The sequence below is a fragment of the Coregonus lavaretus genome (genome assembly GCF_964263955.1).
Source record: "Coregonus lavaretus genome assembly, chromosome: 28".
Taxonomy (NCBI): domain Eukaryota; kingdom Metazoa; phylum Chordata; class Actinopteri; order Salmoniformes; family Salmonidae; genus Coregonus; species Coregonus lavaretus.
The window spans coordinates 41,368,609-41,391,689 of NC_140015.1; the positions used below are offsets into that span (position 1 = coordinate 41,368,609).

The following is a 23,081-nucleotide window of genomic DNA, read 5'->3' on the forward strand; positions in this document are numbered from 1 at the left end:
CACCCTCTCCGAGCTGGGCATCTCCGGCGCAGCTCACTCTTGGATTGCGTCCTACCTGACCGGTCGCTCCTACCAAGTGGCATGGCGAGAAGCTGTCTCCGCACCACGTGCTCTCACCACTGGTGTCCCCCAGGGCTCAGTTCTAGGCCCTCTCCTATTCTCGCTATACACCAAGTCACTTGGCTCTGTCACATCCTCTCCTATCATTGCTACGCAGACGACACACAACTAATCTTCTCCTTTCCCCCTTCTGATAACCAGGTGGCGAATCGCATTTCTGCATGTCTGGCAGACATATCAGTGTGGATGACGGATCACCACCTCAAGCTGAACCTTGGCAAGACGGAGCTGCTCTTCCTCCCGGGGAAGGACTGCCCGTTCCATGATCTCGCCATCACGGTTGACAACTCCGTTGTGTCCTCCTCCCAGAGTGCGAAGAGCCTTGGCGTGACCCTGGACAACACCCTGTTGTTCTCCGCTAACATCAAGGAAGTGACCCGATCCTGTAGGTTCATGCTCTACAACATTCGGAGAGTGCGACCCTGCCTTACACAGGAAGCGGCACAGGTCCTAATCCAGGCACTTGTCATCTCCCGTCTGGATTACTGCAACTCACTGTTGGCTGGGCTCCCTGCCTGTGCCATTAAACCCCTACAACTCATCCAGAATGCCGCAGCCCGTCTGGTGTTCAACCTTCCCAAGTTCTCTCACGTCACCCCGCTCCTCCTAAGGAATACCTGGGATAGGATAAAGTAATCCTTCTACCCCCTCCTTACCCCACCCAAAACATTTTTTTTTTTTTTTTAAACATTGTAAAGTGGTTATCCCACTGGCTATAAGGTGAATGCACCAATTTGTAAGTCACTCTGGATAAGAGCGTCTGCTAAATGACGTAAATGTAAAATGTAATAGCTTAGCTACATGCTCACAACAAAACACTCAACAATACATAGCTTAGCTACATGCTAAGAACAAAACACACAACAATACATAGCTTAGCTACATGCTAACAACAAAACACACAACAATACATAGCTTAGCTACATGCTAACAACAAAACACACAACAATACATAGCTTAGATACATGCTAACAACAAAACACACAACAATACATAGCTTAGCTACATGCTAACAACAAAACACACAACAATACATAGCTTAGCTACATGCTAACAACAAAACACACAACAATACATAGCTTAGCTACATGATAACAACAAAACACACAACAATACATAGCTTAGCTACATGCTCAAAACAAAACACACAACAATACATAGCTTAGTTACATGCTAACAACAAAACACACAACAATACATAGCTTAGCTACATGCTAACAACAAAACACACAACAATACATAGCTTTGCAACATGCTAACAACAAAACACACAACAATACATAGCTTAGCTACATGCTAACAACAAAACACACAACAATACATAGCTTTGCAACATGCTAACAACAAAACACACAACAATACATAGCTTAGCTACATGCTAACAACAAAACACACAACAATACATAGCTTAGCTACATGCTAACAACAAAACACACAACAATACATAGCTTAGCTACATGCTAACAACAAAACACACAACAATACATAGCTTAGATACATGCTAACAACAAAACACACAACAATACATAGCTTAGCTACATGCTAACAACAAAACACACAACAATACATAGCTTAGCTACATGCTAACAACAAAACACACAACAATACATAGCTTAGCTACATGATAACAACAAAACACACAACAATACATAGCTTAGCTACATGCTCAAAACAAAACACACAACAATACATAGCTTAGTTACATGCTAACAACAAAACACACAACAATACATAGCTTAGCTACATGCTAACAACAAAACACACAACAATACATAGCTTTGCAACATGCTAACAACAAAACACACAACAATACATAGCTTAGCTACATGCTAACAACAAAACACACAACAATACATAGCTTTGCAACATGCTAACAACAAAACACACAACAATACATAGCTTAGCTACATGCTAACAACAAAACACACAACAATACATAGCTTTGCAACATGCTAACAACAAAACACACAACAATACATAGCTTAGCTTCATGCTAACAACAAAACACACAACAATACATAGCTTTGCAACATGCTAACAACAAAACACACAACAATACATAGCTTAGCTACATGCTAACAAATCATAGAACAAGATTCAGTCTCACCTTATAATATATACACTATGGGCTGTATGTATCAAGTGGCTCAGAGTGCTGACCTAGGCTCAGTTTAGCCTTTTGGATCACAATGAATATGATTATATGGACAGGAGGGACCTGGGGTAATATGTATCACAGCTCCCCTCTGTCCATCTTATTCTTTGTTATCTAAAAGGCAGAACTGATCCTAGATCAGAACACATACACTGAGATAAGATATTTAGGGAGACATTTTCGTAGTGCAAAAGCAATGTGCAAAAATGACCCTGAACCTTTTTATAATCTGGCAACGTGATTTCATTTGAAACTTATCTTCAATAATGTGCGTTATATGGAGGTGATTATTTAACTAGAGTTTAGTCAACTGAGCAATACATAAATAGTCGCCTCTCTATATCGAACATTGTTGAAGAAAAGTTTCAAATGAAATCACTTTTGACAGATTATAAAGAGGTTTACGGTAATTTTTGCACTAGGGAAATGTTGCCCATAATGTGTGATTGACTTACATCAGCAGCAGGTACCAGTGTGTTGGCCAGTTTGCCTATACGGTTCTCTCTATACAGCCATGATATCAACAGCAGGCCCAGAGACACATCCACAAAGAACGACACAAAGATATTGGCTTTCCTATGGAGAGAAAGAGAGAGAGGGACAGAGAGGGAGAGAGAAAGAGAGAGAGAGAGAGAGTCACGACTTTTCACCAGGGTCAATAGGGCTCTGGTCAAAAGTAGTGCACTATATAGGGAATCAGATGCAATTTGAGATGAAGGGGGTGAGTTAGATAGCTACATCATGTAGTAAGTCTGCCACATGGCGGTGTGTGTGTGTGTGTGTGTGCGTGTGCGTGTGTGTGTGTGTGTGGTCCCTACCTCATGAAGTGTGTGTGTGTGCTGGCTCTGGTAGGAGAGCTGACTGTCTGAAGGTGTTCTGTTCTGTAGCTCAGCTGAACACACGTAGACAACTTACTGGAGATGAACCTCATCGGACGCACATTCAATATCCTGGGGAGACAGACAGACGGACAGACCAATATACAGACAGACAGACAGACGAAATTGAGAATTGGGTTAGTGTCTCTTGGCACATAAAGAGTTGCAACTGATGCACGTACACGGGTGCATACTGAACGCACACACACCTGCAGCTGTGGGGCGCGCGCACGCACACACACACACACACACACACTTGAAGAACGTGGTCCACAGTGTTAGTATCCAGGTGTTTAGCAGACAGACAGGTACTGACACCCACACCCCTTACCTGCTACTACAGAGGCTGGTCCACAGTGTTAGTATCCAGGTGGTTAGCAGACAGACAGGTGTAGAGGCCTGTTTCATCAGTTCTACTATAATGGAGCCCTCCCGTCCCTCTGATTGCCAGTGGGTCAGCTTCACTGGACTGTCATCATACTTATCCAGGAAGAACAGAGGCTCACTCTGACACACTGTCCCAAACACCTGCAGCAACAACAACAACAACAACATAATAATTACAGACAACACATATGTATTACAACAACAACAACAACAACAACAATCTAAGAATTACAGACAACACAAATGTATTACAACAACAACATAAGAATTACAGACAACACAAATGTATTACAACAACAACAACAACACAACACAACACAGGAGAGGATAGAAAACCCTGTGCTAAATGACATCTAAATGTAAAGAAAGTTGTCAGTTCCCATCCTCACCTGTGGTAGTTGTGACTCAGTTTGAGGGTCTGGAACACCGTTCTCTATGGGGTGCAGCTGAGACAGCATTACCTTCCTCTGTTCATAGTGGATAAAGATCACCTTGTCCTTCTCTCCTCCTCCTTTCTCTTCTCCTCCTTTCTCTTCCCCTCCTTTCTTCTCTCCTCCTTTCTCTCCCCCTCCTTTCTCTTCCCCTCCTTTCTTCTCTCCTCCTTTCTCTCCCCCTCCTTTCTTCTCTCCTCCTTTCTCTCCCCCTCCTTTCTTCATTCCTTCTTTCTCTCCTCCTCCTTCTCCTCTCTTTCCTCCTTCTTTCTCTTCCTCTCCATCACCTTCTTTCAGCTCCTTTTCCTGTTGTACCAGCTTCCCATCTACGGCAGGGACAGAGGGACATTTCTATTACAGATTCACTACATGATGATAACAAAATAAATATCCATCTTCTGATGAAAATATACAGTGAACAGACATATGTGTCTCTATAAATTAAAAAGAGCAGATTGAACTAAGCTATCTAATTCGCAAACTCTTCTTAACTTACTTATTAACATTTGCTACAGTATGAGAAAACAGTGATGCACATCTATAGACAGAACATTCATTTCATAAGAAAGCCATTCCATCAATAATTTGATATCAACAGTTGATCTCCAAAGAGAGTGATCTCTGAATCAATACTAACACCTTTAATGCTGTTACAAAGTCTGCATCCCAGCCCTAGTCAAAAGTAGTGCCTCATATTGGGAACAGCTACTTTTGATCAGAGCCTTATGGGTCCTGGTCAAAAGTAGTGCACTATATAGGAAACAATAGGTGCCATTTGGGATGCAGCTGGAGACTTACTCTGGTCCCTTGTGAGGATGTGACACCTGAAGCCTATCTTGCCCATCTCTCTACTGAGCTGGAGCCACTGTCCCTGGGGGAAGATGGTGCTGAGGTCCCTGAGGAAACTCTCCATGCCCTCCTGGCCCTCCTTGGGCATGCTCCACGAGCCCAGCACCGTCAGATCCACCCCACTCTGGCCACGCATCTGGACCAGGGAGAGTGGACAGGAAGGTTAAAACACACACACACACACACACACACACTGACTGTTTCACACACACAAACACACACACTGACCGTCTCTCTCACACACACACACACACACACACTGACTGACTGTCACATACACACTGACTGACACATACACACACTCTACCTGGTGGATGTACTGTTTGACCTGTCCAGGGATGAAGGGGTAGTGGATAACAGCTAGCACCACGGCTGAGTTCTGTCCTGGGATCCATCGCCCCACAAGCAGCCCACTGTCTGCCTTGTTGCAGCACTGAGGGAAGAATATCTTCAGCACCATGATGGGACTGGAGGTCAGAGGTCATGCACGATTCTTCAGTCTAGCCTCCTGGGGTAGGTGATCACAGGTTAGCTTAGTGTCTTCAGATATCTGAAGGAAGGAGAAACATTTTGCGAAATATGAAATCATTAGTATATGCATTACCCACCTACACTATTTACCAATAATTAGTATACCCATTACCCACGCTGCACTAGCTGATCTTGTTTAATAAACATGATCAAGAATCAGGAGGGTTGTCAGCGTTACCCACTCCAACTGTTAGCAGACATTTCAGTTCAGCAATCAGGACAGTTGTTGTTAGTCAACTCAAACGAATCATTGTCAGACAGTTTCAGTCGAGTTCCGTTGGCTTTGCCCACTGCTGCCCTCTTTATGTCCTTCAGAATATTGAGCCTTGCACTCGTTTCCATGCCAACCATGCCTGTGGGCTGAACTATTGATTTGGCTGTCTTGCTTTAGTTAAGTCACAGCACTATTGCTGCCTAAACTATGTTATATGTTAATATAACATTCGAAACTATTTTGGGCATTAATCTACTATTTGCAGTATACGTTTGAGACGCTTAGTTTTATTAAATGAGCAAAAATAGCCTAATCGAAGTTAGTGCACACTCCAGCCAGCTTCGGAGGCTAGGCTGTGCGACACCCGTAACGTTATCCGTTGTCAAAATAAAACCATCGGCAATCAACAATAGTTTCTGTATTCATCTCTGCTAGGATGTATATCTTCAATGTCATTGTTTATATATTCTGCAAGCAGATATCCACACTGGGCGCAGTGCAAAGAGACAGCTATTACCTTACGTAGCTTGCTAACGTTAGCTAACGGCTAAATCAGTCTTCTGCTAGCTAACAACATTTCGGAAAATAAAACAAAACATTTCATACCTGCAAGGTTGTTTATTTCTATGCGAAGAAAATCTGCTTTTGTCAATATGATACCAATACAGTTTCTAACAGATTAGTGCATTGGGATCGTACCACTAGTGAGTTACCCTTCAATTATCATATTGAAGTTAGCGTCTGTGGGTAGCCATCTTTGTTGTTGATAGTCTGTCAACAATTACACTCCGGTTGGAATACCATTGCAGTAACAAGAGTTCCGGGGGATTACAGGATGAGATAATGTAGCTGTTCTGTGAATAATCTGAACTAAACCCTCTGTCTGATAGTCATTTCCATCCACAACAAAAAGCTTGATATTTAGCCTAATAATATCAAATATAATCATAAAATACTATGCTTTATTATGGCCACTGAATTCCACTACCACTGAATATTCTTTAAAAAAGATCCCATACATTTCTGCCAGTTTGAAAAGGACACACTTTCCCTTTATTACCAAAACGATTGTAATCAAACGTGTAATCTCATTTCGACTATACTTTTAAAGCAGCCATAATATCCATATTGAATAAAGTATTACAAAAAGTGAAAACATCACCCTTGAAAAATTACATTTCTGACCTTCAATGTTCAGACGTGTTGCTTGCTGTTGGAGGTAATTCTGTTGAATGAAGAACAACTGTAGAGGTGTTATCTTCTCTGAATGACACTGCAAGAAAAGAGCGGGCTGAAAAAGCTTTATACAAGTACATAATATAAGTAACCCACATCCACTGTCCATAATATCCTACACCCATGTGCATAGCTTGTTCGTTTAGAAGAGATAGTAATTTCACATGAAATGTCAAAGAAAGTCACATTTCAGAAGAATAGCTATGCTTATGCAGCTTTAGTGTGCTACATTTCGTAATATGGCACATTTTGGGTGCTTCATTTATTTGGGATGACAGTTGTGGTGGTAGAGATAACACAGACAGGGGAGTGGTCTAAACGATAGACCTTTATCCGTTTCAAGAGTTGCACTGAGAACAGAAGGCATAAAGATACAGGCTTTATTGTGAAATATAATGCAGCTCTCATCTCATTGTAAAGGTTTTATAATTTGTACTTTCTTAAAAAAATAAGATGTATCCCTTATCACGTTACTGTCTGTCATGATCAAACTACATTGACCATCAGGCATTGCGACAGGAGGAGTGCTTCTTGGGTAATGAGGAAGACGACAAACTCAGGGAACACGTGGCCATCCAGTGGTTAAGTGAATTTAAATGCGTGAATTAAATCCCTTTGTAATATTGGTTGAAAATTAAAGAAATGTATCTGTCTAAGGATCAGACCAACAAAACCAATGTTACTTGCATAAGGAATAGAAAAGATGTTATATATAACTTCAAAGTCTCCTTTTTCGCTATGGGCCAACTGCCCAATTTCCCATGGAATGTAAGTAGCGAGGCTGCTTGCATGTTGTACTATGTACTGTCTGTAGGGTCTGCATCGTAAATTGAATGTCATAATTTTTTGGGGGGGGTTAAGCAATAGTAAGACATATGAATACAGTAATAACATAACGTTTTTTTGTTGTTGTTGCTTTCTATAGTTCCTTGAAAGGGAGCTCGAGAACGACAGCTCATCAGAAATTATTCTAGACATTCTAAAGCAGGTATTGCCTAACTGTCAAAGCAATTATTTTTTTTACCACGTCACACCTATTTAGTTCAAGATATAGAAACAATACATTGGATTTCCCAGTTGGAAACCACACTAACAATGACTATTCTCACTGGTTTACAGACATGCCTTCATCCAATGTGCTGTAAACATCCTCCCTCAGTTAGATACAGGAGACTGTTTCTGTCTCAGCTCATCAAAATGGTAGGTTATTTTATCTGATATATTTTTGTCTGGGATCATTCTGTCAGAAAATAGTGCACTATCATACAGTAACTGGTGCATTTATCAACTTGAATGTTTATTTTTTAGTTTTTAATCACAATTGAAAAAAACATTCAAGTTGATAAAAAGCCAATTCTTACAAATTGCACACTTTCACATGAATACAATAAAATACAACTTTATTGTTAATTTGTTGAAGCGAACAACAGTAATGTGATGCTTCTCTTCCCTGTGTGTGTGTGTGTGTGTGTGTGTGTGTGTGTGTGTGCGCAGCATGAAGCCAGTGAGAGTGAGCCCCTGGATGAGCTCTATGATGCACTGGGTGAAGTCCTGGGGGTAGAGGAGGGGACAGAGTGTTACAAGAGCTATTTACTGGTACGACACACACACACATTTCAAAACACCACACTGTATTCAACAAAGACTGTATTCTTCATTTTTACATTTTTGTCATTTAGCAGACGCTCTTTATCCAGAGCGACTTCCGGTAGTGAGTGCATACATTTTTTCCTACTGGTCCCCCTGTGGGAATCGAACCCACAACCCTGCCGTTGCAAGCGCCATGCTCTACCAGCTGAGCCACACGGGACCCTTATTCTATTCTTAAAAATTATTAAATGATTATTAAAATTCAAGATTACTTTAATGAAATATGAATGTTATATTTACCATGTGTGTGTGCGTGTGTGTGTGTGCGTGTGTGTGTGTAGCCGTGTGGAGAAGCAGTGAGTCTATCAGAGAGTACAGCTGTGATCTCTGAAGGAACTACAGGCCTGGTCACATGGGATGCTGCCCTCTATCTAGCCGAATGGGCTCTGGAGAACACACACATCTTCACTGGCAGGTCGGTACACTAGTGTGTGTGTGTCATTGTGTTGTGTCTACAACAACTCATGCTGTTGTTACTACTCATCACCTCAATCTGGTGTGTGTGTCCTCTCCCTGTGTGTGTGTCCTCTCCCTGTGTGTGTGTCCTCTCCCTGTGTGTGTGTGTCCTCTCCCTGTGTGTGTGTGTCCTCTCCCTGTGTGTGTGTCCTCTCCCTGTGTGTGTGTGTGTCCTCTCCCTGTGTGTGTGTCCTCTCCCTGTGTGTGTGTCCTCTCCCTGTGTGTGTGTGTGTCCTCTCCCTGTGTGTGTGTGTGTCCTCTCCCTGTGTGTGTCCTCTCCCTGTGTGTGTCCTCTCCCTGTGTGTGTCCTCTCCCTGTCCTCTCCCTGTGTGTGTGTCCTCTCCCTGTGTGTGTGTCCTCTCCCTGTGTGTGTGTGTGTCCTCTCCCTGTGTGTGTGTGTCCTCTCCCTGTGTGTGTGTGTGTGTGTCCTCTCCCTGTGTGTGTGTGTGTGAGTCCTGTCCCTCCTCTCCCGTCCTACAGGACAGTCCTAGAGCTGGGCAGTGGGGTAGGGTTCACCGGTATAGCAGTGTGTAGGTCCTGCAGTCCCTCCAGGTACGTGTTCAGTGACTGTCACCTCAGCGTTCTACATAGACTGAGGGACAACGTCCAGCTCAATGGGCTGGACAACCAGAACTCTCCCAGAGTGTCGGTGAGTGTGGAGGATCTGGACTGGGATGCGGTGACAGAGAAGCAGCTCAGAGAGATCGGAGCCACCACGGTCATCGCTGCAGGTAGGAACATGGCCTGGGGGGGGTTCATTGTTGTAATATCTTCTACATAAAACAAAAGTGTAGGGCTCTATTCAATCTGTAAAGCTGAAGATCCGCTTTATAGCGCAATTGACTATTAAAGACAATGCCCTCACAATAAACACTGCATAGGTCGACTCAATCAGAAATCACCTTTACATTTTTATGCGGATCTTCTGCGATGCTTCGGTGATACGGATTGAATCCAGCCTTTAATTACAAAAACATTTTTTTTAAATAAATATTGCGTTATTTCAAGCATTTGTGGACTGTTACCTGGCAAACTAATTGATCCAGCTTTCTGGAACAGCCCCCATGTGCTGGTGAGGTATCAAATGTGTTTCCTAATTCTATTGTTGTTAGCTGCCATATGTCCTGTTGTTTCCTGTGTTATAGACGTGGTTTACGATCCAGATATCATTGGCTGTCTGGTGAAGCTTTTCTCTAAGATCCTGAGGTGTTCGGCCAATGGCAGCCTTCCTGATGTCTACGTCTCCTCCACCATCAGAAACCCAGACACATATAACTGCTTTAAACACCAGCTAGGTCAGTACTAACCCAGACACATATAACTGCTTTAAACACCAGCTAGGTCAGTACTAACCCAAACACATATAACTGCTTTAAACACCAGCTAGGTCAGTACTAACCCAGACACATATAACTGCTTTAAACACCAGCTAGATCAGTACTAACCCAAACACATATAACTGCTTTAAACACCAGCTAGGTCAGTACTAAATCTAGAGCTTTGAGAACTCTAATGAAAAGCGTTTACAAATTAAATGTACTATTGTTAGTAAACCAACTGCTTCAAAGAGCAGCTAGGTGAGGAGATTGTCCAACCCATAGATACTGTAGAGGATGAATCAGTCTTCAAGTGGACTCTTCACCTCGTAGGCTGGGTTACAGTAAAGCACTTTGTGACAACTGATGTAAAAAGGGCTTTATAAATACAGTACATTTGATTTATCTCCTACGTCAGCACTGTTCTGGAAAGATCAAATCCTATAGCCTTGGATGAATTCCTTTCTAAATGGATCTATAATTATAAGTGTCACACTTCACATCTGAAACTAATGAATCTTTCAAAATTATATATATTTTTTATTCTTCTTGTTTTTTTCTCTTCCACAGAAAGTTCTGGAATCCAACATGATGTCATGACAGGACCAGTGACCCGTGTGTTCCTTTACAACAGACAAGCCACCATAGAGATGATCAAACTCTACATATAATAATAATATAATAGCTGCATCCCAAATGGCACTTTTGACCAGGGTCCATAGGGCTGTGGTCAAAAGTAGTGCACTAGGTAGGGAATAGGGTGCCATTTGGGACACAGACGATACGACACCAAGCCAGACATGTATTACAGTGTAATAAAGTCTTTATTTACATCAACATATTTACATTGTGGAAAATATCCCATGTATACATTCAACTGTTGTTTAAGAGGGGAATGAAGAGATCCACAGAAGGAGAGAGATGAGAAGGGGGAGACAGAGGAGAGAGAAAGAGAAATGGGGAGGGAGAGAGAACAGAGAGTAGCCTGATGTAACAATCTCTTTCCGACAGGTCCTCAAAGAAGTGGAGCATGTGGCAGTTGGTAGCCTAGTGGTTACTGGGCCAGTAACCGAAAGGCTGCTGGTTCGAATCCCGAGCCGACTAGGTGAAATATCTGTCGATGTGCCCTTGAGCAAGGCACTTATCCTAAACCCTAATTGTTTCTGTAAGTCGCTCTGGATAAGAGTGTCTGCTAAATGACTAAAATGTAAAAATGTTCAAAGATTGGAGGCTCAAGAAGGGGGTTAGAGACAGAGAGAGAAGATGTAGCGAGGGGGCGAGTCAGCTGCTGTAGAGAGGTCTGTCTAACAGGGGAGTCAGGGTCCAGTGAGGAGAGGCAGGACGTTCTGGTCCCAGTTCTGGTCCCACCGCTGCCCTCCACTGGCCCGGAGGTTCCTCCTGAACTGACCCAGTCTGCCCTCCTCCTCACAGCCAGGGAAATCCCACAGCAGAGACTGGCAAGACACAACATAGGGACATGAACATTGGATCCTGGCTAAAACAGCATTCCAGCCATGTGTATATCAGACGATATACTACTATCACAGGAGCAGGTTCCAGTCAGATAAAACAGAATATATTTTAGAAAAGATTCCACTTTACAGGATCATACCACTGGGAAACATTGTCAATTCTTTCGACTCAAGTGATCTCATGGTATAAATCAAGGGTAGAGTAGCAGGTATCTGTAGCTCCTCAGCCTCTCGCTGTCTGCTAAATAGTATTATATTACTCTACTGTACCTTGAGCTGTTCAGCTAGTTCCTGAGAGTCTTTGAAGATCAGGCCGTTCTCCTCATGCTTCACCAGCTCATGTAGACTACAGCAGAGAATAGAACAGGTTTAACAACAGAGACTGACAACACAGGAGAATAACACCACAGGAGAATATAACAGCGTTAACTACAGAGAGACTGACAACACAGGAGAATATAACAGCGTTAACTACAGAGAGACTGACAACACAGGAGAATAACACAGTTAACTACAGAGAGACTGACAACACAGGAGAATATAACAGAGTTAACAACAGCGAGACTGACAACACAGGAGAATATAACAGAGTTCGATACATAGTGAAAACAGCACAGGAAAGTCAAACAGATCAGATCAGCACAAAGCCTCTGCACGGTGGTAACAGGTGACTGTTGAGCCAGGGTTTAGACTATTCCCTCACCAGAGGAAGTGGATGGCACAGACAGGCAGACAGCAGCCAAACATGTCCACCACCTTCATAGGCAGGTCCAGACCACTGGACGACTTATGGAGACACACCCCCAGATCTGCTGAGCCTGGGGCAAGGAGAACATCGGTACACACACACACACAGATCTGCTGAGCCTGGGACAAGGAGAACATCGGTACACACACACACACAGATCTGCTGAGCCTGGGACAGGAAGACCATACTAACCTAGCAGAACAGGGTAGTCCTCCGCCTCCAGCCATGGAGTACAGATCTTCACATGCTCAAAGCTGAGAGTGTCTATCAGCTTCCTGTAGTGGTCCTTCTGCGGACCCTTACCTGGTCACACACACACCCCCAGGGAATTGAAACAATACGTTCTCTAGGGTTAACAGTATAGGACTGACAGGGCTTGTAAAGGTTTTTCTCAGTTGGTTTAATCTAGCAACAATAGGTTAGTTGACAATGTAATTTTTTGTGAGGCTTCTCAATCAAATCACATGTATTCATAAAGCCCTTTTTACATCAGCCTTTGACGCAAAGGCTGCGTTTACACAGGCAGCCCAATTCTGATATTTTGCCTAATTATTGGCAAAAGATCTGATCTGATTGGTCAAAAGACCAAATCAGACGCAGCATGTAAAAGCGCTTTACAGTAATCCTGCCTAGACCACACAGACCAGTAGCAGGACACTGTCAACACTATAGTTACCTGTGATGACACAGACCAGCGAGGGAAGAGAAGCTCCTGCTTTCACAAACCCCTCGTAGTCTGGTAGAGAAAACACACCAGGTTAATACAAGGGCTTGTCTCCCAAACAGCACCCTAATATAGCCAGTGGTAGAAAAAGTACCCAATTGTCATACTTTAGTAAAAGTATAGAAATCTTAATAGAAAGTTACTCAAGTAACTTTTGATAAGTGCGTGAATTTCACAATTTTCCTGTTCTGCTAAGCATTCAAAATGTAAGGAGTACTTTGGGTGTATGGAGTAAAACGTACAATATTTTCTTTAGGAATGTAATTAAGTGAAAGTAGTCAAAAATATAAATAGTAAAGTACAGATACCCCAAAAAACAACTTAAGTAGTACTTTAAAGTATTTTTACCTAAGTACTTTACACCACTGCCCTATTCCCTTTGTAGTGCACTACTTTTAACCAGAGCCCAATGGGCCCTAAGAGGACACCACTGAGAGGTCTTTTAAAGTGTACCCTTCCTTCCTCACTTCCTTATAATCACTTATTGGACACGATTGATTCTAATTAGGAATGACTAGACAGGTGAATTATAATCACTGATTAGACATGATGACTTCAAAGAAGGACAGATGGGGCCCAACTGCAGATGATAATGATTACCTTCCAGAGCCTTCAGCAGAATGGAGAAGTCCTCATCCTCTGTTGGACACAGATAGGTGAAACAGTGAGAGACCCTAACAAGTATTTACACCTGACAACTGTATGTACTTACGTTGTACACATGGCAATTAACCAGATAGAGCCAGGATTGTATTTTATGTCCAACACAGAAAACCTACAGTCTGATCCCCATCCTGACCTGACACCAAACAGAATGTAGGCTGGCTCTAGTCTGATCCCCATCCTGACCTGACACCCAACAGAATGTAAGCTGGCTCTAGTCTGATCCTCATCCTGACCTGACACCCAACAGAATGTAAGCTGGCTCTAGTCTGATCCTCATCCTGACCTGACACCCAACAGAATGTAAGCTGGCTCTAGTCTGATCCTCATCCTGACCTGACACCAAACAGAATGTAAGCTGGCTCTAGTCTGATCCCCATCCTGACCTGACTCCAAACAGAATGTAAGCTGGCTCTAGTCTGATCCCCATCCTGACCTGACACCAAACAGAATGTAAGCTGGCTCTAGTCTGATCCCCATCCTGACCTGACTCCAAACAGAATGTAAGCTGGCTCTAGTCTGATCCCCATCCTGACCTGACACCAAACAGAATGTAAGCTGGCTCTAGTCTGATCCCCATCCTGACCTGACACCAAACAGAATGTAAGCTGGCTCTAGTCTGATCCCCATCCTGACCTGACACCAAACAGAATGTAAGCTGGCTCTAGTCTGATCCCCATCCTGGCCTGACTCCAAACAGAATGTAAGCTGGCTCTAGTCTGATCCCCATCCTGACCTGACTCCAAACAGAATGTAAGCTGGCTCTAGTCTGATCCCCATCCTGACCTGACACCAAACAGAATGTAAGCTGGCTCTAGTCTGATCCCCATCCTGACCTGACACCAAACAGAATGTAAGCTGGCTCTAGTCTGATCCCCATCCTGACCTGACACCAAACAGAATGTAAGCTGGCTCTAGTCTGATCCTCATCCTGACCTGACACCAAACAGAATGTAAGCTCGCGAGATCAGGATGGTTGGACGAGGCTAGAACTTCTCTCGAGGTAAGAAAAACAATTAAGATAGGAAAAAATCCAGAAAAGCTTTTCAATTTAAACTGACAAAATGCAGAGTCTCCTGGTGCTTCTGAAATTGCACCCTATTCCCTATATAAAGTGCACTACTTTTGACCAGAGCCTATAGGGTGCCATTTGGGACGAACCCTCTGTCTGTAGGGTACTGACCGGTCCAGCTGGTGCTGCTGATCAGTAGGGCAGGTCGACCAGAGGTCAAGGTCACAGAAAGGTCACTTGGGTCACGACCTGTAAACACTGTCCTCTCTGTCTCACCACCAGGGGGCTCACCACTGTAACAGACACACAGTGGTTATATAACCTGTGTTATAACGTGTTATGACATGTCTATGATAGTGTAATATATATTTTTATGATAGTTCTTTCTCTTTCCAATGTAACAGATACACAGCGGTTATGAAATGTGTTATTACATGTCTGTTAAATGTATTTGATAGTGTAATAACATTATAATAACTGCTCCTTATACTGTCAAAAGGCAAAGAAAGCAGCCCAAGACCGGCAATGTTGGATCACTTTAGTACAGGCCCTATGTTCCTCCAGGAACCAAGAGGATAACTTTAGTACAGGCCCTATGGTCCTCCAGGAATCAAGAGGATAACTTTAGTACAGGCCCTATGGTCCTCCAGGAACCAAGAGGATAACTTTAGTACAGGCCCTATGTTCCTCCAGGAACCAAGAGGATAACTTTAGTACAGGCCCTATGTTCCTCCAGGAACCAAGAGGATAACTTTAGTTATCTATGTCTTGGCCAGCCTCATCAACAGACTACACTAGACTCACCAGACCTGGAACTGAGGGTTAGTCTTGGCCAGCCTCATGAACAGCTGGTGCTGTAGATCCACTGGAGTCTCCTTGAAGATAGCAGGTGGCTTGTCATACAATGTGGTCGCCCTATAGGGGGAGAATAAGACAATAAGTCATGACAATAGTGGTCAACTATCTTCTCTTTCTGTTGCCTGTAAAATCAATCATCTGGGAAAGACCAATACTACTTACAGACAAGATAGCTATAGACAGACAATAGTTTGATCTTGGATAGGAAACCATTGTCATGTAGGTATGTCTCCACATCCTGTCCTGTCTGTAGGTATGTCTCCACATCCTGTCATGTCTGTAGGTATGTCTCCACATCCTGTCATGTAGATATGTCTCCACATCCTGTCATGTCTGTAGGTATGTCTCCACATCCTGTCATGTCTGTAGGTATGTCTCCACATCCTGTCATGTCTGTAGGCATGTCTCCACATCCTGTCATGTCTGTAGGTATGTCTCCACATCCTGTCATGTCTGTAGGTATGTCTCCACATCCTGTCATGTCATGTAGATATGTCTCCACATCCTGTCATGTCATGTAGATATGTCTCCACATCCTGTCATGTCTGTAGGTATGTCTCCACATCCTGTCATGTCTGTAGGTATGTCTCCACATCCTGTCATGTCTGTAGGTATGTCTCCACATCCTGTCATGTCTGTAGGCATGTCTCCACATCCTGTCATGTCTGTAGGTATGTCTCCACATCCTGTCGTGTCATGTAGATATGTCTCCACATCCTGTCATGTCATGTAGATATGTCTCCACATCCTGTCATGTCATGTAGATATGTCTCCACATCCTGTCATGTCATGTAGATATGTCTCCACATCCTGTCATGTCTGTAGGTATGTCTCCACATCCTGTCATGTCATGTAGATATGTCTCCACATCCTGTCATGTCATGTAGGTATGTCTCCACATCCTGTCATGTCATGTAGATATGTCTCCACATCCTGTCATGTCTGTAGGTATGTCTCCACATCCTGTCATGTCTGTAGGCATGTCTCCACATCCTGTCATGTCTGTAGGTATGTCTCCACATCCTGTCATGTCTGTAGGCATGTCTCCACATCCTGTCATGTCTGTAGGTATGTCTCCACATCCTGTCATGTCTGTAGGTATGTCTCCACATCCTGTCATGTCTGTAGGCATGTCTCCACATCCTGTCATGTCTGTAGGTATGTCTCCACATCCTGTCATGTCCCAAGTCCATCGCCCACCCTCCCCTTGGTCCTAACCCAGATATGTAAAGTGGAAGCAATACGGCAGAAGGTTTGCCACTACACTGCTGATACCTGTCCAGACCCTTAAGACATGTTAACATCAAGGGTTTAGTTATGGCTAACTAGGTATATAGCCAACTAGGTATATAGCCAAGGGGAACCGATGAGGATGACAGGGATAGATTCAGACTCCCCACTTTGCATCTATCTGTCCGTCCGTCCGTCTGTCCGTCCGTCTGTACGTCTATCTATCCATCTATCTACGGATGGATGGATGGATGGATGGATTGACAGACTGATGTTGAATGTAAAACAGTCCTTACTTGATGTTCCAGTTGTTCTGAAGGTCTTCCTTCATAGCGTTGGTGACACAAAGGTTATGGCTGGAGAATCGCCCAAACAAACGCTCATACCTGCCAGAGACAAGGCAAGGAGCAAGAACATGGGTCGTAGACAGGGCAGGGGACAATAACATGGGTCGTATACAGGGCAGGGGACAAGAACATGGGTCGTAGACAGGACAGGGGACAAGAACATGGGTCGTAGACAGGGCAGGGGACAAGAACATGGGTCGTAGACAGGGCAGGGGACAAGAACATGGGTCGTAGACAGGGCAGGGGACAAGAACATGGGTCGTAGACAGGGCAGGGGACAAGAACATGGGTCGTAGACAGGACAGGGGACAGTAACATGGGTCGTAGACAGGGCAGGGGACAAGAACATGGGTCGTAGACAGGGCAGGGGACAAGAACATGGGTCGTAGACAGGACAGGGGACAAGATCAAGCGTTTCTTGATGGACAGTATTGTAGACATTTTTGCAAATGTATAAAATAAAATAAAACTGAAATATCACATTTACATAAGTATTCAGACCCTTTACTCAGTACTTTGTTGAAGCACCTTTGGCAGCGATTACAGCCTCAGGTATTCTTGGGTATGACGCTACAAGCTTGGCACACCTGTATTTGGGGAGTTTCTACCATTCTTCTCTGCAGATCCTCTCAAACTCTGTCAGGTTGGATGGGGAGTGTCACTGCACAGCTATTTTCAGGTCTTTCCAGAGATGTTCGATCAGGTTCAAGTCCGGACTCTGGCTGGGCCACTCAAGGACATTCAGAGACTTGTCCCAAAGCCACTCCTGCATTGTCTTGGCTGTGTGCTTAGGATCGTTGTCCTGTTGGAAGGTGAACCTTCGCCCCAGTCTGAGGTCCTGAGCGCTCTGGAGCAGGTTTTCATCAAGGATCTCTCTGTACTTTGCTCCGTTCATCTTTCCCTCGATCCTGACTAGTCTCCCAGTCCCTGCCGCTGCATCCCCACAGCATGATGCTGCCACCACCATGCTTCACCGTAGGGATGGTGCCTGGTTTCTTCCAGACGTGACGCTTGGCATTCAGGCCAAAAAGTTGAATCTTGGTTTCATCAGACAGGAAATGTTGTTTCTCATGGTCTGAGAGTCTTTAGGTTCCTTTTGGCAAACTCCAAGCGGGTGTCATGTGCCTTTTACTGAGGAGTGGCTTCCGTCTGGCCTGATTGGTGGAGTGCTGCAGAGATGTTTGTTCTTCTGGAAGGTTCTCGCATCTCCACAGAGGAACTCTGGAGCTCAGAGTGACCATCAGGTTCTTGGTCACCTCCCTGACCAAGGCCCTTCTCCCCCGATTGCTCAGTTTGGCCGGGCAGACAGCTCTAGGAAGAGTCTTGGTGGTTCCAAACGTCTTCCATTTAAGAATGATGGAGGCTACTGTGTTCTTAGGGACCTTCAATGCTGCAGACATTTTTTGGTACCCTTCCCTAGATCTGTGCCTCAACACAATCCTGCCTCTGAGCTCTACGGACAATTCCTTCAACCTCATGGCTTGGTTTTTGCTCTGACATGCACTGTCAACTGTGGGACCTTATATAGACAGGTGTGTGCCTTTCCAAATCATGTCCATTCAATTAAATTTAGCACAGGTGGACTCCAATCAAGTTGTAGAAACATCTCAAGGATGAATAATGGAAACAGGATGCACCTGAGCTCAATTTTTCATAGCAAAGGGTCTGAATACTTATGTACATTTTACATTTACATTTTAGTCATTTAGCAGACGCTCTTATCCAGAGCGACTTACAGTTAGTGAGTGCATTCATTATTTATTTATTTTATATATTTTTTTTTCATACTGGCCCCCCGTGGGAATCGAACCCACAACCCTGGCGTTGCAAACGCCACGCTCCACCAACCGAGCTACATCCCTGCCGGCCATTCCCTCCCCTACCCTGGACGACGCTGGGCCAATTGTGCGCCGTCGCATGGGTCTCCTGGTCGCAGCCGGCTACGACAGAGCCTGGATTCGAACCAGGATCTCTAGTGGCACAGCCTTAGACCACTGCGCCACTCGGGAGAGTTTTTTTTGTTTTATACATTTGCAAAAAAATTAAAAAAAAACCTGTTTTTGCTTTGTCATTATGGGGTATTGTGGGTAGATTGATGAAGAAAATGTTTTATTTTATCCATTTTAGAATAAGGCTGTAATGTAACAAAATTTGGAAAAAGGGATGGGGACTGAATACATTCCGAATGAACTGATTATAGGGAACAGGGATCCATTTGGGACTCAGCCATGGTGACGTTACTGACCACTGTGCCAGCCTGACGATGGGGTGGTCGGGGCCGTGTGAGAGGCCCATGATGGTGTAGCCGTAGTTGTGCCAGTCAATGATGAACCTGGTTCCTCTCAGACCACACACCAGCCATGTCACCACTATACCGGGCAGTCCTGGAGGGTTCTGGGGGAGGAGGTCAATAACACACCAGCCATGTCAACACTATACCGGGCAGTCCTGGAGGGTTCTGGGGGAGGAGGCAAGTACAACTGAACAGAATAGAATAAGAATAAAAATATAATATAATATAAATAAGTAGGATAGAACGGAATAGAACAGAATTTATAGAATATAATGTCAGGTCAGGTCCTTAATAAACACTATTAAAACCAACATTAAATTCAACCTTTACTAAAGCAAGGCACATAAACAGCATTCTACCAGTTGTTTTGGGGGGGGAAATCACAGCAGTATCTGTAGACGTCTCATGACATAACAGGTTATAGAACTGAATAAAACAGAATAGAATAAATGAAAGTTCACAGGTTGTTCTGCAAGTTATTCCAGTCAATAATTATGAACGTTTACAGCATGTTTATTGTATTGTAGTAGAAATACCTGCATGAGAATATGGGACTGGACGTCAGTCTTCAACAACACCAGGAGAAGCTGCAGGGACTGGAGAATCACCTTGGTAACATAGCTCACCATCCTAGGACCCACTGGAAACAGACAGACAGATGGATTTTTAGTATGTCTCAGTGCTCTGGTAGTGGCCACTCAGAAACAGACCTGGGCTATATTATGGGATAGACTCAAGACCTAACTACTGTTATTTTTTTAAAAATGTTAGTCATTTAGCAGACGCTCTTATCCAGAGCGACTTACAGTTAGTGAGTGCATACATTTTTTTTTGTTCATACTGGCCCCCTGTGGGAATCGAACCCACAACCCTGGCGTTGCAAGCGCCATGCTCTACCAACTGAACTACACGGGGCCCAACATTAAATTATACAACGGGTGATTAGTAATTCTCATTGTTAGAGTCTATCCTGCCCATAATATACAGTACCAGTCAAAAGTTTTAGAACACCTACTCATTCCAGCGTTTCTCTTTATTTTTACTATGTTCTACATTGTAGAATAATAGTGAAGACATCAAAACTATGAAATAACACATTTGGAATCATGAAGTAACCAAAAAAGTGATAAACAAATCTAAATATATTTTATATTTGAGATTCATCAAATAGCCACCCTTTGCCTTGATGACAGCTTTGCACACTCTTATTATAATAATAATAATAATAATAATAATAATATGCCATTTAGCAGACGCTTTTATCCAAAGCGACTTACAGTCATGCGTGCATACATTTTTGTGTATGGGTGGTCCCGGGGATCGAACCCACTACCTTGGCGTTACAAGCGCCGTGCTCTACCAGCTGAGCTACAGAGGATTTCTCTCAACCAATTTCATGAGGTAGTCACCTGGAATACATTTCAATTAACAGGTGTGCCTTCTTAAAAGTTAATTTGTGGAATTTCTTTCCTTCTTAATGCGTTTGAGCCAATCAGTTGTGTTGTGACAAGGTAGGGGGGGTATACAGAAGATAACCCTATTTGGTAAAAGACCAAGTTCATATTATGGTAAGAACAGCTCAAATAAGCTAAGCGAGATGACAGTCCATCATTACTTTAAGACATGAAGGTCAGTCAATACGGAACATTTCAATAACTTTTAAAGTTTCTTCAAGTGCAGTCGAAAAACCATCAAGCGCTATGATGAAACTGGCTCTCATGAGGACCGACACAGGAATGGAATATCAAGTGTTACCTCTGCTGCAGAGGATACGTTCATTAGAGTTACCAGCCTTAGAAATTGCAGCCCAAATAAATGCTTCACAGAGTTCAAGTAACAGACACATCTCAACATCAACTGTTCAGAGGAGACTGCGTGAATCAGGCCTTCATGGTCAAATTGCTGCAAAGAAACCACTACTAAAGGACATCAATAAGAAGAAGAGACTTGCTTGGGCCAAGAAACACGAGCAATGGACATTAGACTGGTGGAAATGTGTCCTTTGGTCTGGAGTCCAAATTTGAGATTTTTGGTTCCAACCGCCGTGTCTTTGTGAGACGTGTATTTATAAAATATAAATATAAAATAAATATAATAATAAATAAATATATAATAACGTGTGGGTGAACGGATGATCTCCGCATGTGTATTTCCCACCATAAAGCATGGAGGAGGAGGTGTTATGGTGTGGGGGTGCTTTACTGGTGACACTGTCTGTGATTTATTTAGAATTCAAGGCACACTTAGCCAGCATGGCTACCACAGCATTCTTCAGCGATACTTCATCCCATCTGGTTTGGGCTTAGTGGGACAATCATTTGTTTTTCAACAGGACAATGACCCAACACACCTCCAGGCTGTGTAAGGGCTATTTGACCAAGAAGGAGAGTGATGGAGTGCTGCATCAGATGACCTGGCATCCACAATCCCCCGACCTCAACAAAATTGAGATGGAAAAGCAGCCAACAAGTGCTCAGCATATGTGGGAACTCCTTCAAGAATGTTGGAAAAGCATTCCAGGTGAAGCTGGTTGAGAGAATGTCAAGAGTGTGCAAAGCTGTCATCAAGGTAAAGGGTACCTATTTGAAGAATCTCAAATATAAAATATATTTTAATTTGTTTAACACTTTTTTGGTTACTACATGATTCCATATGTGTTATTTCAGAGTTTTTATGTCTTCACTATTATTCTACAACGTAGAAAATAGTAAAAATAAAGAAAAAAAACTCTTCAATGAGTAGGTGATCTAAAACTTTTGACCGGTAGTGTATATGGTAATATTGCATAAATAAATATTTGGTAATATGGCATAAATATGGTAATATGGCATAAATTAATATACGGTAATGGTAAATGCTGTAAACTCAGTCCCAGATCAGTTCCAGTACCTTGGAGTCCTTTAACTTCTGCGATTGGGATGATCGTGATCCTCTCATCTCCAATCACATCCTGATGAGGCTTGGTACCTGACAATAATCACAGTTCAGAAGAATAGTCAGAAGAACTAGAGTTGGCAAGAGCACAAACAGATCTGGGACCAGGCTATAGAAGGAGACAACAGATCTGGGACCAGGCTATAGAAGGAGACAACAGATCTGGGACCAGACTATAGAAGGAGACAACAGATCTGGGACCAGGCTTGCAGGGAGGCCACAGATGAAAGTATAGAGCCATGTTTATTTGTACTTATAAACTGGGTGGTTCTAGCCCTGAATGCTGATTGGCTGACAGCCGTGGTACAACACACCGTATACCACGGGTATGACAAACCATTTATGTTTACTGCTCTAATTGTGTTGGTAACCAGTTTATAATAGCAATAAGGCACCTCGGGGGTTTGTGGTATATGGCCAATATACCACGGCTAAGAGCTGTGTCCTGGCACTCCGCGATGCCTCGTGCATGAGAACAGCCCTTAGCCGTGGTATAATGGCCATATACCACACCTCCTCGTGTCTTATTGCTTAAATATAACACAATCAATCTATTCATTTACCAGGGAATCCAACA

The 23,081-nt window shown here is 43.4% G+C and overlaps 3 protein-coding genes across 3 annotated transcripts in view; 1 reads left to right on the forward strand and 2 right to left on the reverse strand.

The window, feature by feature from the left end:
* Window positions 1-6,241, reverse strand: part of LOC311103727 (phosphatidylinositol N-acetylglucosaminyltransferase subunit Q-like) — a 37,592-nt gene extending 31,351 nt beyond the window's left edge. Inside the window, 7 exon segments of the mRNA XM_084145346.1 lie at window positions 2,731-2,851; window positions 3,094-3,225; window positions 3,485-3,681; window positions 3,930-4,096; window positions 4,770-4,956; window positions 5,128-5,370; window positions 6,172-6,241. Of these exon segments, the coding sequence (XP_084001472.1) occupies window positions 2,731-2,851; window positions 3,094-3,225; window positions 3,485-3,681; window positions 3,930-4,096; window positions 4,770-4,956; window positions 5,128-5,280 (957 nt within the window). The 5' untranslated portion in view covers window positions 5,281-5,370; window positions 6,172-6,241.
* Window positions 6,242-7,334: 1,093 nt separating this feature from the next.
* LOC311104534 (protein-lysine N-methyltransferase EEF2KMT-like) lies at window positions 7,335-11,064 on the forward strand. The gene is made up of 8 exons (XM_084146397.1): window positions 7,335-7,569; window positions 7,727-7,789; window positions 7,921-8,001; window positions 8,296-8,397; window positions 8,733-8,866; window positions 9,388-9,638; window positions 10,053-10,202; window positions 10,794-11,064. Exons 1-8 carry the CDS (start codon window positions 7,444-7,446, stop codon window positions 10,892-10,894), a joined length of 1,008 nt encoding a protein of 335 aa, XP_084002523.1. The 5' UTR covers window positions 7,335-7,443; the 3' UTR covers window positions 10,895-11,064.
* On the reverse strand, window positions 11,032-23,080 carry LOC311103289 (chitobiosyldiphosphodolichol beta-mannosyltransferase-like; the record flags this gene model as incomplete). Its single annotated transcript, XM_084144822.1, has 13 exons — window positions 11,032-11,677; window positions 11,966-12,041; window positions 12,399-12,513; window positions 12,636-12,746; window positions 13,120-13,179; window positions 13,768-13,806; window positions 15,014-15,135; window positions 15,647-15,757; window positions 17,227-17,316; window positions 19,523-19,671; window positions 20,107-20,210; window positions 22,460-22,537; window positions 23,068-23,080. Coding segments are annotated over 13 exons (1,206 nt in total), but the record flags the coding sequence as incomplete, so codon positions are not given.
* Window position 23,081: the final 1 nt, after the last annotated feature.